Below are 21,958 nucleotides of genomic sequence, written 5' to 3'. Positions count from 1 at the left end.
ATAATCTTGCCAAAGTATTTAGAGATCAGTATTTAATAAGCTGGCATATACTTCTCAGGGTAGAATGGACAAACTTTACACAGGTTGTTTCTGACAATCCCTCGTGCTTCTAGTAGCCCTTTTCTCATATTACCTAGGGTGTTCATGTCTTCCCAAGGTCCCCAGGAATTAACTCAACTGCCTAGACAGTTAACTTCACTATTTCTTGGTGGGATTTGAGGCAATGCTGTCTTTCTGGTTGAAGGAAACAGTTTCCAGATGTCATAACACCAGACATTGCATCTGACTTATACAGTATTCTCATGGAGTAGCTTGTCATGGCCGTGTGTACTTTTGAAGTTTCTCACATGAACCATTCTGCAACATGTCAAGCACTACCTCCCTGATGACTGATTATTGAGTAACTTCTTGTTCAGACAGGAAATAAAAATATAGAAACCATCAATAGTGTTTTTACTCTTTTTTTGTGTATTCTGGCAAATTTTTAGTTTTTTTTTATTTCCAAACTTTCTACTTTCCCAGAACTAATATAGCCATGGATTATTATACATGCCATTCTGTATTCATATTTTTTCTTATTGGGGAAACTAATAAGAACCTCTTTTGGTATTGACTGTAATACTAGTCAAACAGCAGTATAGAAAATTTCCTATGCTGTTCTTTTAACATTCTAGTGTGTGTTAGTCCAGGTCTTTCAAGAGGCAGATGCAAAGATAAGTGTTTATTTAGGGGAAGTGTCTGTGTTAGAGAAACTAAGGAGAAAGCTGGAGAGAGACTTACATAGGGAAAAAAGGGATGAGAATATTGGATAGTAGCATTCTAGGCTGCTGGGCAGTCCAAGCAAAGTTGAGCAAAGCCATCCTTGAGCCAGACTTGGCCAGAATAAGAGTCCATGGCTCTCAAGAACGGGTCTGCGATGGTATCCCTACCATACTCAGTTACTGACAGGGAGAAGCCCTTGGGAGCTATGGCCAGGGTGCAAACACTATGATGGATTTCAAAGTGCCCTTGCTAAAGTGGATAGCATAAAAAGTGCTGTGTAAACCTTGAGGAATGGAATAATCAAGGAAGGAGTGATTAAGAGAGTTGTGAGACTTGTGCTGAGCAAGACTTCTCAACTGGACTTTGAGGAATGAATAAATGTGGATATGAAAATTCAAGGGCTTCCTGTGGATCTGTGCATCTGAAAAACAGGGTAGTTTGGGTAGTGAGGGTTTAAGGCCAAGGTTGGAATGGGATTATTAAGGTCCTGAAATGCATTGTAAAGGAATGAGGATTTGAACAGTATGTGGTAGGTGTGTTCAATGTGTAAGGAGGCACATCTCCTCTTATGCAACATTGTGCAGGGTACAGGGGAGGCAGTGAGTCACTGGGAAGACCAGTGTGGTAGTCTACTACCCTACAGTGGATAAGGAAGAGATGCTATTTAAAGTAATGTTGCAGTGGGGAAGGAGAAGAGTGGGTACCTATGTAAGGTATGCTACTGCAGACCAGTGTTTCCTTACTGGGAGCAGTTTTGTCCCCCAGAAGATATTTGTCATTGTCTGGAGACAATTTTAGTTGTCGCAACTGTGGGTCCATTGAGGTGAGCATGTTACTGGCAGAGCATGGGTAGAGGCCAGCAACATCCCACAATGCACAGCACAGCCTCCTACAACAAAGAATTGTCAAGCTGTCCGTAGTGCTGAAGTGGAGCAGCCTTGCAGGAGACCCCTTAGAATTTTGGAACATTGGTGAAGGAGACCAGAAAGATTTAAATGACTCTGGCTTAAATGACTGAATAATCTTGTGGCTGTTAACCATAAAAGGCAATGACAGAAGTGGCAAGAAAGGTAATTATTCTGGAGACACTTGTTTGATTCTGTCACAGATTTACTCTAATCTTCATAATTGCTTGAGTTTGTATTTGCTCTTCTTTCTGTATAGAATGTCCTTTCCCTCAACCTCCTACTGATCCTTCCTGATCCATTTTGAGCTGCCTTCCTTTTTCCCTGATCTTCTCTTGGCAAAATTGACCCAGACTTCCTTGTTGTACCAGTTGACGTTTTATGCACATGTACTCTCATTGCATATTAAATTAAAGTTATTTTTCTGCATTTCTATTTCATTTATAGAATTAGCAGGTAGAAAATGATAGTCACATTTCTTTTAGCACCTAATATAACATATGGAATCGCTCAATACATGTATTATGAGTAAGATAAGCAACTATCTTTTATTTATATATGCCAAATATTTAGCTAGCTCATCTTTACATCAGTCATTTGATTCAGGAAAATTATTTTACCAGTTTTAGTTAAAGTGCTTGGGCATATTTGAGAAATTTTGTATTGACTAAATCTTTTCAGATGATATGTAAGTTAATCATGTTCCATTTATTAGTTCATTCATTTAAGCTCACATCACATCCTTGTTTTTTGTGGCTTTATTTCTGTTGCAATTATTGTAATTACTGTTTAATATGAAATATATTTAAGCTGTCCAACTCATACTAATATGCAGAGGAAGAAACACATTGTTAATTTGTCAACAAATACTTATCAGTCATTTATTATCTAACAGCCACTCTTAGGTTTTGGTGGTACAGTTATGTGTTTTCTATTGGAAAAATACTGTGTTTATTAATTACAAATATGTTTATGAGCTATATAATTTATAACTATAGTAAGAGCGTGGAGAAGGTATACTGGATCTTGACTTTCTCAGCCCAAAGGTGGCACAAACCAAATTTATGTATATTCTATTGAAGAGAACTAGTTGCCTGGTTCTACCTAGAAGTAAAAAGACTGGAAAATGAGGGGTATTGATTTTTCCTAGGAGAAAGAAAGGAACACCCATATTGGTGATCACCAATAGTCTTTACTACAGGCTGCCCTTCTGTTTGCCAAACAGATCACACATCAAACATACTTTTCTTGTCTATAAGGAGAAAACTCAAAGTTCCCACAGGGGCACTGACTCTGGCTAAATGTCCAGGATCTCTGGATAATGCAGTCTTCTCCATAAAATCAAGTTGTGGCTCTCCGTAGCTTGGAAAAATATGAATTAAAAAGATAAATTATCTTCAGCTACCAGCCAAGTATACAGCATGACCAGCATGACTGCAACCCTAACCTCAACTTGCTACAGAAAGAAGAATAGGAGACACCTAATAATCACTGATATTTAGCAGTTTTTGACTCCTGAAGAGGAGTTGTGGAGACTCACTACTCTGGAAGGAGAGAAGCTCCTTGATTACTTTTCTTTCTTTTTTCCTTTGAGACAAGACCTTGCTCTGTTGCCCAGGATGGAGTGCATTGGCATGATAATAATTTACTGCAGCCTTGAACTGTTGGGTTCAAATACTTCTGATTCAGCCTCCCAAGTGGCTGGGAACTACAGGCACAAGCCCCCACACCTGACCAGTTTTTTGTCTGTTTGTTTTGTTTTTAATTTTTAGTAGAGATGGTGTTTCCTTATGTTGACCAGACTGGTCTTGAACTCCTGGCCTCAAGCAGCATTCCTGCCTCAGCCTCCCAAAGTGTTGGAATTACAGGCATGAGCTACAGTGCCCAGCCCTTGGTTTTTGGCTGGGATTCTTGGACCTCAATTACCCAGGTCCTTGGTTCTGCCTTCTGGAACGGTCTTGTCCGTCTTCCTCCATGGCCTCATCTAAAATGGGGTCTCAGGGGGATGTTGTCTTGGGGGAGCTTCAAGAATGCTGGGGTAATTCTGAAAATTTATAGGTCATTTTACAATGGACTCCATCAAAAGCTTTTTCAGTCCAGGCTAGTGTTTTCTTTGACAGTATAATCCCTTTAAAACTGAGTTGGCTTCTGACAGCAGATCAAGTTTTGATAATTGCTTCAAGTTAGTTTTCTGTGACAGTTGCCAAAACCTAAAAGGCATTTATTTTAAATCTTTTAATGCCAAGAACTTATTATAGGGAAAAACTAAATTTTGAATTCTCACTTTATTGGTAAACCAAATAAAATTTCAACTCTACTAAAGTAAAAGAAAATGACAGTATATTGTAATTTTTAGGTAGGGAAAAATACCAGATATAACAAATGAAAAAAAAATCAATAGATTTGCCCAAATAATAATTGAAGAGTACCATGTCTAAATAATTGTAAAAAAATTTAAAAATAAACTAGGAAAATATATGCCACAAATATTACAGGTGGTCTGGCACATGTATGGCATATGTCCCTCTAGATATTATATGTCTTTTTGTGTTTGTTTTAAAGTAATATTGCTTTAGAATATTTTGACAATATATCATGAGTATGTTTCCATTATAGACCTACAAAATAGTTTTTAATGATTTCTTATTTTAAATTTCTCATTGTTATGATTTTTGATTTTATATTTTCATGGATATTTTGGAGACAGTTTGGGAGAAGTCATCTGAGGGCCACTACGCAGACCGCACAAGAACAAGGCCATTTCTTTGACAATTCTCTCCTCTTTTTAATTAGTTCATATGACTTCATAACACCTCAGTGCCCACAAGAATGAGAAATATTACAGAATTTACTCCATGTTTTCAAGGCTGCTGGGACACACTCCTTGAACTTGTGTCTTTTGGCTACATAAATTTTGCGTAGATGAGTCCAGAGTCTTTGTTTTATATTCTTGATTTGAATAGGCCAGGACTTGGCAAGAGACCAACCAGTCCGTTTTAAAAAGGTAAGGTACCAGCAATGTATTTATTTCCCTTCTATTGTTTCACTTTTATACTAGAGATCTGGAATTGTCTCAGAATGGGGAAGGTAAATAATGCTTCTAGAGAAGAGAAGAACAACTAATCTTTTTTTTTTTTTTTTTTTTTTAAACCCTTACTATGAATTTTCTGTTTTATGCATCTGGAGGTAATTCTTATGTTTTCTTCATATCATTGATTCATTCATTTATTCATTGTGTGTTTGTATATAATACACTATTTCCTAGGCATGATTAATGGTGTTATAAGGAGAAACTGTCAGAGAGAGAAAGCTTTTTACATTTTTACTTATCACCAGATAAAAATTAATCTCAGAGTTCATGTTTGTGGTCTTTTATTATATAACATGTATACTCTGCCAGTGGTAAAAAGAGTGGCTGTAACATTTGTGTTTTTAGTGGAGAATTTTTCATCTTGCTTCAAAATGCATTCAATTTCAAAACAATTATTGAGCTCCTATTATTAATATCACTTAAACACACATTAACTTTCCTAGGAAATTGGGTACATACAATTATTCCAATTTTGTTTTACAGACAATGGAACTGAAGGTCAAAGATATAAAGTAACTTACCTAAGATTCTATGAGCACAAACCCAGAACTCATACCTAGGCTTTCTTCTTATATATCATCATACTGATTCTCATGATATGATTTATGATTGAAGGTGGAAAAACTAAGTATTTTAGTCAACACTTCAGGAGTACCTTATTTCCAAATGTTCTCCAGTTGACAGTGTTTAATGTGATAACTATAATTGATTTGGGAAAGGAATTCAAAGGATTTGTATTTTGTACTTGCTATTACCCTTTAATGAAATCTGAGAGTACCTTATTGGCTGTAGCAAAAGTACATGTATTTGCTATGTATTTTGAAAAAAAAAATATATGGATGAATGCCATGATACTGAAATAAGAACATTTTGGGAAAAAAATTATATAAAATCTTCTAAACATAAATAATTTTGGCCTATGAGAATAAATTGGAGCCAGTTGTATAGTCACTTAATTGCCTTTCAAAACAGCTTGGCAAATAGAAGATCATTACTCGAAGTAATCAAGAAACTCCTACCCAACTGAAAACTAGTTTTGCTGCTTTTAATAGTCATTGAAAGAAAGTGTTGGGAATTTGATTGGCATTTATCATGAATCAAATTGCAGGGCCCATCTGCAGATAGGCATGTTGCTAAAAATATGGCATGATCTAAATACAGTTCTATGAACCACCTGTTAATTTTTGTCCGCTAATTCTTTGCTGGGTTCATTCCAAGTTAAAAAAAAAAAAAAATTTAAAGTGCTTCCTTAGGAGCCTTTAGGGAAAGCTCTAATATTTTAATTATTTGAACAAAAGGTCCACTGAAATGGGGTAAGTTATAGAAAAGTCTATGGGAGCAAAATGCTTCTAAGTCTTTCATTAATAAGTAAAAAGGATAAGTATTTATCCTCAGTTTGAGGACAAATATTTGCCAATGTTTTTTAACTTACTGTTTTCAAACATACAAGCTTTAATTTAAGTTTTAAAGGCAATATTTTTTAAAACCTAGAGTGTTCTAGCACAACTTAAAAGGAGGTGCCGATGGCTTCTGGATAGAACTATATTTTCTTCTTACATGGGAACACAGACTGGACCCATGTGCAGTTTTATTGGCACATTATAATAGTACCTGCCTCCCAGAGTTTGAGCCAAAAGGAGGTTAAAAAAATTCTGTGGTTGGCTAGGCGCGGTGGCTCACGCCTGTAATTCCAGCACTTTGGGAGGCCAAGGCGGGCAGATCACACGGTCAGGAGATCGAGACCAACCTGGCCAACATGGTGAAACCCCGTCTCTACTAAAAATACAAAAATCAGCCAGGCATGGTGGTGCTTACCTGTAGTCCCAGCTACTTGGGAGGCTGAGGCAGGAGAATCACTTGAAACCGGGAGGTGGAGGTTGCAGTGAGCTGAGATCGTGCCACTGCACTCCAGCCTGGCAACAGAGCAAGATTTGGTCTCAAAAAAAAAAGAAAGAAAGAAAAAAAAAATTCTATGATTAATAGAAGTATTTTCCATATTGCTTGAAGATAGTGTGATGTATTTAAAGTGGCTTTGTAGGTACATTTAGTTGAGTAAACAAGCTGCCTCATGTCTATTAGTGTCTTTTGTGAAGATAGTATCACATTTCCCCTCTTCAGCATGCTTTTTAAAAAAGGCAGAAAGGGATTTTCCATGGATCCATGTACTCAGGTTTCAAAAACAGTGTCTTTGTTACTTCTCATAAGTATGGGTAAAATTAGTTTTCTAGGAAGGCAGAGAATGCTAGAGTATTGGTGTTTGTTGACAGTAAGTGATTTGCAGTTATCTTTGGAAAATAGACACTGGTAGAATGAGTGAAATATGTTAGGGTATCGGCTCTAGAAAAGTATCCAAGAAATATATAAGAATTCTTAATATTTATAGCTTTGCCTTTTATTTTATAGACTATAATTTCAGTGTTTTGTAGTCAGTATGTCTGATGGAATTTCATTAATTTTTGAACTATTTAAAAATGTGTAATCCTAACATATTAGCAGACTATATAAGGGTGTCTAAACATTTTACTTTTCAGCATTTAAAGAAAACCATCATACAACTATATCCCATACATGTCTCAAGAGTACCATAACTTAAGAATGTTCATTAAAGGCCGTGCCTGGTGGCTCACGCCTGTAATCCCAGCACTTTGGGAAGCCCAGGCAGGTGAATCACGAGATCAGGAGTTCAAGATGGTGAAACCCCGTCTCTATTAAAAATACAAAAATTAGCGCGGTGGCAGGCGCCTGTAATCCCAGCTATCGGGAGGCTGAGGCAGGAGAATTGCTTGAACCCAGGAGGTGGAGGTTGCAGTGAACCGAGATCACGCCACTGCACTCTAGTCTGTGCGATAGAGTGAGACTCCATCTCAAAAAAAAAAAAAAAAAAAGGAATGTTCATTAAAAAAATTAAAGAATTACTTACTCAAGGGTATAGGAAGAGAGAAAAACAGGTACTTCACCAGGTTTGTTACAAAAATGTTCATTTCTGCAGCTGTGTATGGAGTGCCTGCTGTGTTTCAGGCAATGTTTTAGATGTTGGAATTCTGAAAATAGTAAAGATGTTCTTACCTCTAAGGAGATTTCAATGTAATAATAAATATCAGTGGAAAGAGAACTTTATGACTGTAATTGCCATAATCATTTAAATGACTTTAAGTGTTCGGTTAAAATAGTATTTAAAATATATGTTACTTCAAACTATTAAACTACTACAAGAAAGCACTAGGGAAAATGTTCAGGACATTGGGCTGGGCAAAAATTTTTTGAGCAATACTCCGCAAGCACAGGCAACCAAAGCAAAAATGGACATACGAGATCACATCAAGTTAAAAAGCTTCTGCATAGCAAAGAATACAGTCAACAAAGTGAAGAGACAATCCACAGAGTGGGAGAAAATATTTGCAAACTACCCATTTGAGAAAGGAGTAATAACCAGAATATATAAGGAGTTTAAACAACTCTATAGGAAAAAATTTAAATAATTTGATGAAAAACTGGGCAAAAGGTTTGAACAGACTTTCTTAAAAGAAGACATACAAATGGCAAACAGGCATGTGAAAAGATGCTTAACATCATTGATCATCAGAGAAATGCAAATCAAAACTACAATGAGATATCATCTCACCCCAGTGAAAATGGCTTATATTCAAGACACAGGCAATAACAAATGCTGGTCAGAATGTGTAGAAAAGGGAATGCTTGTACATTGTAGTGGGAATGTAAATTAGTGCAACCACTCTGGAGAACAGTTTGGAGGGTCCTCAGGAAACTAAAAGTAGAGCTACCATATGATCCAGCAATCCCACTGCTGGGTATACACCCAAATGAAAGGAAATCAGGATATTGAAGAGGTATCTGTACTCCCACTGTTTGTTGCAGCAGTGTTCACAATAGCCAAGATTTGGAAGCAGCCTAAGTGTCCATCAACAGACAAATGGATAAAGAAAATGTGGTACATATACTCAATGGAGTACTATTTAGCCATAATAAAGAATGAGATCCAGTGATTTCTAACAACATGGATGGAATTGGAGATCATTATGTTAAATGAAATAAGCCAGGCACATAAAGACGTACACTGCATGTTATTTGTAGGATCGAAAACCCAAAACAGTTGAACTCATGGACATAGAGAGTAGAAGGGATAGTTCAGAGGCTGGGAAGGATAGTGAGAATGTGGGTGGGGTGGGGAGAGGTGGGGATGGTTAATGGGTATAAAAAAATAGAATGAGTAAGACCTATTTGCTAGTACAACAGGAGACTATAGTCAATAATAATTTAATTGTATATTTTAAAATAACTTAAATAATGTAATTGGATGTTTTGTAAGGTGGATATCCCATTCCCCATGATGTGCTTCTTTCACATTGTATGCCTGTATCACCATATCTCATGTACCCCATAAATGTATACACCTACTATGTACCCACAAAAGTTAAATATAAAGGGCCGGGTGTGGTGGCTCACGCCTGTTATCCCAGCACTTTGGGAGGCTGAAGTGGGTGGACCACTTGAACTCAGGAGTTTGGGACCAGCCTGGGCAACATGGTGAAACCCCATCTCTACCAAAAAAAAAAAAAAATTCCGCCAGTTATGGGAGGCTGAGGTGGGAGGATTGCTTGAGCCTGGAAGGTGGAGGTTGCAGTGAGCCGAGATCATGCCCCTGCACTCCAGCCTTGGTAACAAAAATAAATGAATAAATAAATAAATAAATGAATGATAAATAAAATAAAACATGCTTTTTATTTGCAGTGGAATTTAAAACAATGATTTCAAAGTATCCCTATATTAAGATATTTGTAATTGAGAAATGGAAATGAAGTCTCATTCACTAAAACTGCATTTATCATACTTCCTGTAATTCAGTAATTCATTTCTGAATTGGGTCTTCATAGAAAGATGCCTTTCCATGTGGAAAAGTGCAAAGTTTTAAATGTAGGTAAATGTATTTTTGTGATTCTGTGGTGTGAGGAGTGCTTTTTTCTGTCAAGTATAATTAGTGCAACCGGCTTCTGCCTGTCTGGCATCATCTGCTACTCTGTATCTCCTGGCTGGCACAGCTGCAGCCTCACTGTTGTCTCTGTAACTTTACCTGCTAAGACTTTTTCATCTCTAGGCCTTTCAGTCACTGTTTGGAATATTCCCGTCTCTGTGGAATGTCCTCCCAGAATTTTCCACGGCTACCTCCTGATTATTCTAGCCTCAGCCTTGCTGTCCCCTCCTAAAGTGCCTCCCCAGCCTCACCCTCTTTTATTCTCTCTCTCCTTATCTTATTTTTTATTGTACTTATTGCATATTCTATTGTATTTTTATTTATTATCTGCCTTTTTTCCATAGGAGTATAAATTCTTTGAAGGCAGGGATTTGGTCACATTCACCTCTGTATCTTTAGCCCCTAGAACGGTTCTTGGCACATAGTAGGTGCCCATTAAGTATTTGTTGACTAGTTCATAGAGTCTATCAAAATTGGCACATGATAATGAGTGCAGTGTAATCAGTTAAGGCATGAATTGTGAAGCCAGAGTATTTGGGTTCACATCTTGATCCTGCCACCTACTTGGCATGAGCCTTGGACAAGTGACTTAACCTCTCTGTTCCTCATTTGTCTCACCTGTGAAGTGGGGATAATAATATAATTTACTTTAAATAATTATTATTAGGTTGAAATGAATTATATATTTATATAAAATATGTATATGGATGAATGTATAAAATGAATAATGTCTGATCTGTATATTGGAATTAGCTATTAATATTATAAATGCCTCCCTTGAATGACTCACCCTCACCTGACTCGAGAGAGGGATCTATCTATATAAATTGACCATTTTAGGGCTTCTTTCCAACAGAGTGCAAGTTCTTGTTATTTCATACCATGATAGCTAAACATTTACCTTCACCAGTCTTTCCTTAGTTGTACAGTTGTTCAGTCTTTCAAAGTTATTGCTTTGACTCTGCTCCCCGCTCCCACTTTTATTTGAATTCTTCAATGATTCACAAATGAACCCTTCTCAGAATCTCAATGCACCTAAAATATTAACAAAAATACAAAATAAAACATTTATATTGAAATATAGTTGTCAAGATATTCAAAAAAGTTATGTATATTTTATTAGCACCTTAAATAATAAGATGTATTGGCAGAGTAATAACTACCTTAATTTTGAAGTGTTGATAAGCATAAACAACATTTTTAGATATTCAGACATCATCATGTAATGAAAATGTCTGTGCTTTCTATTGACAACCTTACTGGAATTTGTAGCCTACATTCAAATTTAGCATTTCTTTCATGAAGTAGTTTATAGGTTAATTATAATTAGGTTAATGACAATAAGGATGTAATTTTTTTTCTCACCGAAGTTTGTGGACTCCTCTGACAAAAATCCCTGCAAGCAAGAGTCTTTATATTCTAGGTCTAGCCTAAGTTTTCAAATTTATGCCCTACTTTTGCTTAACATAAACTGAGCTTGCAAAGGTAGGAAATAATAGCTTTCATGGTTTAACAAGTATTTACTGCTTACCACATGTGCCTAGATCTCAGATCGTCTATTCAGCAGTGGAAATTCAGGGATAGGTCTCTGCTTATTTAAAGACTTCTGTCTAGTGGGGAAGAATAGTTTTAAATAGCAAACAAACAGGTGCATGCAACATACAATAAATGTGCTAAAGAAATCAAGCAGATGCAATGTGTTTTTAGGAGTAGGGATGGGTATGTGGTTACCTAGAAAACTGGTCAAAGAAAAACTTTCTGGGTGATTCTTATTTGATCTGAGACTTGAAGGATGAGATGAAGCCAGCCAGACTGGGTGTGATGATGCAGAGGTAGAGATGAAGGGTGGGAAGTAGGGAAACATTTTAGGTAGAGGGACAGCATATAGGAAGCACGATGCCATACCTAGTCCATCCTACATGCACCCAGTTTCTCCCACTTCTGTCGGCACTGTTTCTAATAATCCTTCTAGAGTTTTTTCAGTAGTAACCAGGCAAATAGAAATATTTAGTTTTTGGGTTTCTTCCTTTATTATACAATAGTAGTGAAGTATACATCCTGTTTTGTAGTTTTTTTGTTTTGATGTAATGATATGTATTGGAGTTCTTTCTATATCACTACACAGAATGTTCATTCTTTTTTTTTGTTTGTGTGTTTATAACCTCAAGGGATGCCATCACATAGTTGTGCCAAAGTTTATGTAAACAGACTCTATCAATGGACTTTTGAAGTGGTTCCAATATTTTGCTATTAAAAACAATGTTATGGTTAATAACCTTGCAAGTATATGATTTCACACATGCAAATGTATAGTATATGTAGGATAAATTCTCAGAAGGGGAATTGCTGGGTTCCAGGGCCAATACATTGTTAATGTGTTAAACATTGCCAAATTGCTCTGCATCCTGATTGTACTGATTTATATTTTCAACACTAATGTATTAAAGTACCCATTTTCCCACAGATCAAAATAGCACAGGCTTTATTATTTATAGACTATTCTAAACACTTTCTCCATTTTGATGCTTTTGTCTATGCTGTTCTTTGTACCTGGAATGCCTGTCAGTTAGCTTGGCCTGTTGGAATAGTATCCAGTCTTCATGATTTTGTACATAGGAGTGGGGAGAGAAAAGTGACCCATGGAAGGGAAACTTTTTTATGCTCAGATGGTGGCTCTTAGTGAACAGACTCCTTGCTGTTTTGCTTCTGTCTGCTCGTTTAACCTGTGGTACTATGTGTTTTTTCTTCTTGGTGACTGTTAGGAAAATTTCATTTTTGTTTCCTTTATTTTCAGACGGGAACATTTAAAGGACATGACGGTGATTATTTCTTAGAACCTATAATGAAGGCAGATGGGAATGAGTATGAAGATGGTCACAACAAGCCACATCTTATATACAGACAAGAATTAAATAACTCTTTTCTGCAAACTCTGAAGTATTGCAGTGTGTCAGGTAAACTGTGAAATAAAACTTTTTTCAGCTAAATAGTGATACTATTTAAATCTTTTTATAGGTTATAATTTACATATTCCCTTTAGTATTTTATTTATTTTTAATTAATTTTTTAAATTGAGAAATAATAATTGTGTATGTTTAGCATGTACAGCATGTTGGTTTGAAGTATGTATACATTGTGGAATGGTTTAATCAAACTAATTAACATATGCATTAACTCACATCCTTATTTTTCTTTTTTTTTGTGGTGAGAACACTTAAAACCTACTCTTAGCAGTTTTCAAGAATACAATACACTACATCGTTATTAACTATAGTCACCATGCACAATACAGTGGCCTATTCCTCTTATCTAACTGACATTTTATGCCCTTTGACCAACATCTTTCCTTACCCCCTGCAACTGCAGCTCTGGTAACCAGCATTCCACTCTTTACATCTATGAGTTCAACTCTTTTAGATTCCACGTATAAATGAGGTCATGTGGTATTTCTTAAATATTGAAGGACATGATCTTTTAAACAATATTTTCACCTGTACAGATGCATTAGAGATTTTTCTGTCTGTAGATAACATTTTTTGTAGTGAACTAAATTTGAATCCCAAAAGTTTTTCAGTATATGAAATTTGTAGCAAATAATCATATAGAAAATTTTTACTTCAATCTGTTAGTCACATTAGTATTATTTAATTTTTTTTCAGCAGGATTTTAGATGAAAAAATAATTCCTGAACCTAAGTAACAGTAAAAACACATTGTTCAATTTTGCATGGTTTAAACTTTATATGAAATGGAAACATATTGTATATAGTTTTCTGTGACTTATCCTTTTTGCTCAGTATTGTTTCTAGGGTTCATCTATTTTGGTGCATGTAGGAACAGTTCATTTATTTTTATTGTTGTACAACATTCCATTGTTTAAGGGTAACACAGTTCATATATCAATTTCCTGTTGAGCTTTTGGGCTGTTTGCTGTCTTTTGGTGTTAGAAGCAATGTTTCTGTGAATATACTTGCCCCCATCTCCTGTTTTTGAGAGTTTCTCCAGGATATATGTATGGATACTAGATAATTCCATATTGTTTTACAAAGTGATTTTTAAATCAATATTATAGTTTCACCAATCTATGAGAGAGGTATATTTTCATCATTTTTTTTCTGTAAAATTTAGACTACTGAAGATCTACAGTAGATTAGAATCTAAGAAGCATAGATTTCTACAGAGTATATCTGTGGATGGTAAAATACATATTGTATAAAAGTTGTATTTATTAAGAGTTGTGTCCATATAGGTTCACATATCTTCACTATTCATAGAATGACATGCAATGATATGATGGAGAAAAGGCACCTGCAGTTACCATCAAAGTACAAAATTTAGACAAAAGAGTGGGATTAGCAAGGATTTATTTGAGATCGTAGGTGTCCATAAACTATAGTTCCAAACACTGTGATGCCATCTGTTTTGGGATATAATGATATGTAGGCCTTTGATGGTTTTCCCTGGGAATGCACTTCTTAACCTTTAGAATGGTTCTCACTGGGTCTAAGGGCGTGTTTTAAATCTATTGACATAATAGATGCCTTTCTTATGCTTTTAATATGAGCATAAGGGTTTCATTTTTATGGCTTCAAAGAAAACACAAATGGGTACAGCTTCACAATAAATTCTGCAGAGGGAGCCTATACTTGTTCTGATCTACGATTCAAGAGCAGCTTGTTTAATGAATTGTTTAGCTTCTTAGGAAGAAAACCACAAAGTAACATTCTGAATACATAAATGTTTCACATAATTTGGAAGGTTTTGCATTCACAAACAAGAATATAATTCAAGGAAAGCTAGGCTTTTTTTTTTGTTAAACTGTTTTATACTAAAGACTTATTAGAAAGCTACAAATAAAAAGCAAATGGAAAGCTATGTGATTTCATTTTCTTTTAATCATAAAATACTTTTTTTAACTATTTATCTAATAAAATGTAAAAGGTAGTATCCTTTTCAATTCTTAAATCACCTCCAATTTTAGGTACAATTAGCATATAGATTTTTAATCACTAATAAAGGCAATTAATTAATGACCTAAAAATTAGCTAATAAATACTCATTTTTTTTTAAGTAAAAGTGGAGCGTTGCAAATGCAATTAAAATTATCTAAAGCATTTTTTTTCCTCCCTCAGTTCACACATTGTTGTTTAGAAATACTTGGAGGTTTTATATATTCTTTTTAAAAGTTTTAATAGCTTTTGGGGTACTAGTGGTTTTTGGTTACATGGATGAATTATATAGTGGTGAATTCTGATATTTTAGTGCAGTCATCACCCAAGCAGTGTACCTTGTACCTGATATGTAGATTTTTATTCCACACCCACCTCCTACCCTCCCACTTCTGAGTCTCCAAAGTCCATTATATCATCTGTATGCCTTTGCATACTCACAGCGTAGCTCCCACTTATAAGTGAGAACATATGGTATTTGGTTTGTCATTCCTGAATTACTTCACTTAGAATGATGGCCCCCAGCTCCATCCAACTTGCTGCAAAGGACATTATTTCATGCCTTTTTATGGCTGAGTGGTATTCCATGGTGTATATATACCACATTTTCTTTATCCGCATGTTGGTTAGCGGGCACATAGGTTGATTTCATATCTTTGCGACTGTGAATTTGACTGCAATAAACATATGTGTGCATGTGTCTTTTTCATATAATGATTTCTTTTCCATTGGGTAGATGTCCAGTCGTCATATTTGCTGGATCAATTGGTGGATCTACTTTTAGTTCTTTAAGGAATCTCCATACAGGTTTCTATAGAGGTTGTACTAATTTATATTCCCACCAGAAGTGTATCAGCATTCCCCTTTCACCACATCCATGCCAACATCTATTGTTTTTTGACTTTTTAATAATGGCCATTCTTACAGGAGCAAGGTAGTATCCCATTGTGGTTTTAATTTGCATTTCCCTGATGATTAGTGATGTTGAGCACTTTTCCGTATGTTTGACCATTTATATATCTTCTTTTGAGAACTGTCTATTCATGTCCTTTGTCCACTTTTTAATGGAATTATTTGCTTTTTTTCTTGCTGATTTATTTTAGTTTCTTGTAGATTTTGGATACCAGTCTTTTGTCAGATGCATAGTTTGCAAATATTTTCTCCCATTCTCTGGGTTGTCTGTTACTCTGTGATTATTTCTTTTGCTGTGCAGAAGCTTTTGAATTATTCAAGTTCCATTTATTTTTGTTTTTGTCGTGTTTGCTTTTCGGGTCTTAGTCATAAATTCTTTGCCTAGGCTAATGTCCAGAAGAGTTTTCCCTATGGTTTCTTCTAGGATTTTTATGGTTTCAGGTCTTAGATTTAAGACTTTAATCCAACTTGAGTTGATTTTTGTACGAGGTGAGAGATAGGGATCCAGTTTCATTCTTCTACAGGTGGCTATCCAACTCTCCCACCATTCATTAAACAGGGTACCCGTTTTCCAATTTATGTAGTATGCTTTGTCAAAGATCAGTTAGTTGTAAGGATTTGGCTTTATTTGTAGATTCTCTATTCTGTTCCATTGGTCTATGTGCCTACTTTTATACCAGTACCATACTGTTTTGGTTACTATATCCTTGTAGTATAATTTGAAGTTGGATATATATTGCCTCCAGATTTGTTTTTGTTTGTTTGTTTGTTTGTTTTGCTTAGGATTGACTTGGCTATTGAACTCCTTTTTAGTTCCATATGAATTTTAGGATTTTCTCCTAATTCTTTGAAAAATGATTTTGGTATTTTGATAGGAATTGCATTGTATCTGTAGATCGTTTTTGGCAATATGGTCATTTTCAGGATATTTTCCAGTCAATGAGCATGGGATGTATTTCTGTTTGTTTTTTATTCATCTATGCTTTCTTTCAGCAGTGTTTTGTAGTTCCTGTTGAGATCTTTCACCTCCTTGGTTAAGTGTATTTCTAGGTATTTTATTTTATTTTTTGCAGCTATTGTATAAGAGATTGAGTTCTTGATTTGGCTCTCAGCTTGACTGTTTTTGGTGTATAGCAGTACTACTGGTTTGTGTATGTTGATTTTATAATCTGAGACTTTCAAATTCAGTAATTTGTTTATTTTTTATTTTTATTTATTATTTTTTAAAATTTAGATTTCTTTTTTTCACTTTTTTTTTTAATACTTTGTGTTCTAGGGTACACGTGCACAATGTGCAAGTTTGTTACATATGTATACATGTGCCATGTTGGTGTGCTGCACCCATTAACTCGTCATTTACATTAGGTATATCTCCTAATGCCATCCCTCCCCGCTCCCCCGACCCCACAAACAGGCCCCATCATGGTTTGTGATGTTCCCCTTCCTGTGTCCAAGTGTTCTCATTGTTCAATTCCCACCTATGAGTGAGAACATGCGGTGTTTGTTTTTCTGTTCTTGCGATAGTTTGCTGAGAATGATGGTTTCCAGCTGCATCCATGTCCCTACAAAGGACATGAACTCATCCTTTTTTATGGCTGCATAGTATTCCATGGTGTATATGTGCCACATTTTCTTAATCCAGTCTGTCATTGATGGACATTTGGGTTGGTTCCAAGTCTTGAATTTGTTTATTAAATCTAGGAGTCTTTTGGAGTACTGTTTAGTCTTTTCTAGGTATATGATCATATCATTGGTAAAGAGAGATAGTTTCACTTCCTCTTTTCCAATTTGGATGCCTTTATTTCTTTCTCTTGCCTGATCTGCCTAGGATTTCCAGTATTATGTTGAGTAGAAGTGGTAAAAGTGGGCATCCTTGCCTTGTTCCTGTTCTCAGGGGGAATGCTTTCAACTTTTCCCCATTCAGTGTTAAGTTTGCTGTAAGTTTGTTAAATGTGGCTTTTATTATTTTGAGGTATGTTCCTTCTATGCCTAGTTTGTTGAGGGATTTTATCATAAAGAGATGCTGGATTTTTTCCAAATCCTTTTTCTACATCTATTGAGATCACATGGTTTTTGTTTCTAATTCTGTTTATGTGATATATTACCTTTATTGACTTGTGTATATTAAACCATCCCTGGATCGTTGTGATGAAACCCACTTGATTATGGTGTATTATCTTTTTGATATCTTTTTGGATTTGGTTAGCTAGGAGTTTGTTGAGGATTTTTGCTTCTATTTTTATCAGGGATATTGGTCTGTATTTTCTTTTTTTGCTATGTCGTTTCCTGGTTTTGGTATCAGAGTGATACTGACTTCATAGGATAATTAGGGAGGATTCTCTGTTTCTCAGTCTTTTGAAATAGTTTTAGTAGGATTGGTACCAGTTCTTCTGTGAATATTTGGTAGAATTCAACTGTGAATCTATCTGGCCCTGGGCTTGTTGTTGTTGTTTGCAATTTTTAAAATTACTGATTCAGTGTTTCTGCATGTTATTGGTCTGTGTAGGGTTTCTATTTCTCCCTGATTTACTCTCGGATGGTTGTATGGTTCCATGAATTTATCTGTTTTCTCTGGGCTTTCTAGTTTGTGTGCATACAGTTATTCATAGTAATCTTGAATGATATTTGTATTTCTGTAGCATCAGTTGTAATGTCCCTAGTTTCATTTCTAGTGAGCTTATTTGAATCTTCTCTCTTCTTTTCTTGGATAATCTCACTAATGGTCTATCAAGTTTGTTTATCTTTTCAAAGAACCAGCTTTTTGTTTCATTGATTTCTTTGGTATTGTTTTTGTGGTTTCAATTTCATTCGGTTCTGCTCTGATCTTTGTTATTTATTTTCTTCTGCTAGCTTTGGATTTAGTTTGTTCTTATTTCTCTAGTTCCTTGAGGTGTGTATTAGATTGTTAACTTGTGATCTCTCAGACTTTTTGATGTACAAATTTAGTGCAATAAACATTCCTTTTAAAGCTACTTTTGCCCTGTCCCAAAAATTTTGATAACTTGTGTCACTATTATCATTCATTTTAAATAGTTTATGAATTTCCATCTTGATTTCATTGTTAACCTAAAAATCATTCAGGAACAGACTGTTTAATTTCCATGTATTTGTGTAGTTTTGGGGGTTCCTTTTGGAGTTGATTTCTTGTTTTACTTCGCTGTGGTCTGAGATGATATTTGATATGATTCCTTTTTTTTTTTTTTTGAGACAGAGTCTTACTCTGTCACTCAGGCTGGAGTGCAGTAGCACGATCTTGGATCACTGCAAGCTCTGACTCCCAGGTTCATGCCATTCTCCGGCCTCAGCCTCCCAAGTAGCTGGGACTACAGGCACCCACCACCATGCCCGACTAATTTCTTTTTGTATTTTTACTGGAGACGGGGTTTCACTGTGTTATCCAGGATGGTCTCGATCTCCTGACCTCGTGATCCACCTGCCTCGGCCTCCCAAAGTGCTGGGATTACAGGCGTGAGCCACCATGCCCGGCCGATATGATTCCTGTTTTTAAAAATTTATTGAGATTTGTTTTGTGGCCTACCATATGGTCTATCTTAGAAAATGTTCCATGTGCTGATGAGAAGAATGTGTATCCTGCAGTTTTGGAGTAGAATATTCTGTACATATATCTTAGATTCCTTTGTTCTAGAGTGTACTTTAAGCCTAGTGTTTCTATGTTGACTTACTGTCTTGATGATCTGTCTAGTGCTGTCAGTGGAGTATTGAATTCTCCCATTATTATTATGTTGCTGTCTATCTCATTTCTCAGGTCTAGTAGTAATTGTTTTATGAGTCTGGGAGCTCCAGTGTTAGGTGCATATAATTTACGATTGTAATTTCTTCCTGTTAGATTGATCCTTGTATCATTATATAATGACCTTCTTTGACTTTTTTTCTTTTTTCACTGTTGCTGCTTTAAAATCTGTTTTATCTAAGACTACTGCTCACTTTTGGTTTCCATTTGCATTCAATGTATTTTTCCACCTCTTTACCTTGAGTTTATATGAATCCTTAGGTGTTAGGTGACTGTCTTGAAGACAGTAGATGTTTGGTTTGTGATTTGTAAAAATCCATTCTGCCCATCTGTTTCTTTTAAGTGGAGAATTTAGGCCATTTACGTTCAGCCATATTATAGAGATATGAGATACTGTTCCATTCATCATGTTAATTGTTACCTAGATACTTTTTTCGTTGTGTAATTGTTTCATAGGCCCTGTGAGTATTATGCTTTCAAGAGATTTTATTTTGGTGCATATAAAGCTTTTGTTTCAAGATTTAGAACTCCTTTCAGCATTTATTGTAAGGATGGTCTGGTAGTAACAAATTCCTTCAGCATTTGTTTGTCTGAAAATGATTTTATTTCCTCTTCATTTATGAAACTTAATTTTGCTGGATACAAAATTGTTAACTGACAATTGTCCTGTTTAAAGAGGCTAAAGCTAAAACCTCAAATCCCTTCTTGCTTGCAAGGTTTCTGCTGAGAAGTCTACTGTTAGTCTGATAGGATTTCCTTTATAGGTTCCCAGATGCTTTTGTCTCATAGCTCTTAGAATTCTTTATTTCATGTTTACTCTAGATAGCCTGATGACTATATGCCCTGATGATGACCTTCTTGCAATAAGTCAGGAGTGCTTTGAGTTTCTTGTATTTAGACATCTAAATCTCTAGTAAGGCCTGGGAAGTTTTCCTCAATTATTTTCTCAAATAAAATTTCAAAAGTTTTTGCTTTCTCTTCTCACTCATAAACACCAATTATTCTTAGGTTTGGCTGTTTTACATAATCCCAGACTTGGATTGTTTAACATAATCTTAGAAGCTTTGTTCATTTCTTTTAATTATTTTTTGCTTCATTTTTGTCAGATTAGATTAATTTGAAAGCCTTGTCTTTGAGTTCTGAAATACTTCCTTGTAATTGTTCTAGTCTGTTGTTGAAAGTTTCCACTGCATTTTGTAATTCCCTGAGCATGTCTTTCATTTCTAGAAGTCTGATAGGATTTCCTTTATAGGTTCCCAGATGCTTTTGGTTGGTTTTTCTTTGATATCTATCTCTGTAGAATTTTTTCCACTCATATCCTGAATTGTTTTTTAAATTTCTTTATGTTCTTTTTCACTTTTCTCTGGTGTCTTCTTGAGTAACTAAATAGTTAACATTTTGAATTCTTTATCTGGCATTTCAAAGATTTTATCTTGATCCGGATCCATTGCTGGATGGCTAGTGTGTTCTTTTGCGTGTTTTATAGAGCCTTGTTTTGTCATATTACCAGAATTATTTTTCTGGTTCCTTCTCATTTGGGTAGAATATTTCTTCTAATTATTCTTGAATTTATTTTTGATTTGATTGTGTTTTTTTTTAATTTATTTTTTTCCATCTTAAGTGTGTGACTTTAATGTTTATAGTTTACTGTAGTGTAATTAGGCTCTTGTTGCTTTCAGGGGTGAAGCCTCTGTATGAGTTCCTTGACTATAGAGAGTGATAGCTTTCTCAGATGCTGGTTGTAGCAGTGTGCTCAGTGTTTGAACAAGTTCACTGTGTCCTATAGGGTTGGAATGGCAGAGGTCTCTTGAAGCTTATCTTATTCCACCATGGTGTTTACTTTATTTTTTCCCAGAATTTTATTTACTAGGTTGACTATTCAGGCCAGTAAGGGAAGGGCCCATAGGTAAAAACCAGCTGTGGCTAAAGTAGGGGAGTAAATGCAATATCCAATGGTGGGCAGAGGACCCATCCTTGACAGATGTGGCTGGGGAAGCTCTCAGTGAAATGCATTGAAGTTTTATCAGACAGAAAGGCCAGAGCCACTTCAGCTCCCCTGCCAGGTCAGCAGGAAAGCTATCCACTTCCCAGACACAATCCTGACCCAGTGTTCCAGCTGTTCAGATTAGGCAGGCAGCTCTTTAATCTGCAGGGATATTGATGTTCCAGGTAGAGAGGAATCTGGACTCTACCTCCCTTGCAAACCTGCACCTGGGGAGTATTCTTCCTCTGGGGATGCAGCTACCCTGAAGAGTTCCAGAAAGGCTGGTTATAGGTGTACTTATGCCAAACTTCCATGGGAAAAGCCTCAGTTGTGACTGCAGTGGTGGATAAGGGGGAAAAGAAATCTCTGTCTTCAAGACCTTTCACAAGCACTAGGGCTACCTGAGGGTTGGGATAGAGCTGCAGACTTTCCCTGCTGAGCCCAATACTGCAACTGTGCCTCTGCTGATATAAACTTGCCAACAGCAGAAAGGTCTGGAACTCAAGACCTACTCTCTGGGTTCTTTTGTCCCATGGGCTGTTCCCTTGATGTGGTGCATTCCCTCTTCTCCTAGGAGTAGGAATCCCTGAGAACCAGATTACTGGGAATGCCGTT

The 21,958-nt window shown here is 35.9% G+C and overlaps 1 protein-coding gene across 1 annotated transcript in view; it reads left to right on the top strand.

Moving 5' to 3' along the window:
- The window catches only part of ADAMTS20 (ADAM metallopeptidase with thrombospondin type 1 motif 20), a 208,650-nt gene that overhangs the window by 5,693 nt on the left and 180,999 nt on the right, over positions 1–21,958 (top strand). The window contains exon 3 of the mRNA XM_045365086.2: positions 12,543–12,702. Within this exon, the coding sequence (XP_045221021.2) occupies positions 12,543–12,702 (160 nt within the window). The remainder of the gene's footprint in view (positions 1–12,542; positions 12,703–21,958) is intronic.

This window comes from Macaca fascicularis, chromosome 11, assembly GCF_037993035.2.
Source record: "Macaca fascicularis isolate 582-1 chromosome 11, T2T-MFA8v1.1".
In the NCBI taxonomy this organism is placed as follows: Eukaryota; Metazoa; Chordata; class Mammalia; order Primates; family Cercopithecidae; genus Macaca; species Macaca fascicularis.
Note: the sequence above shows the minus strand (reverse complement) of the source record. Positions and strands in the feature narration are given on the sequence as shown.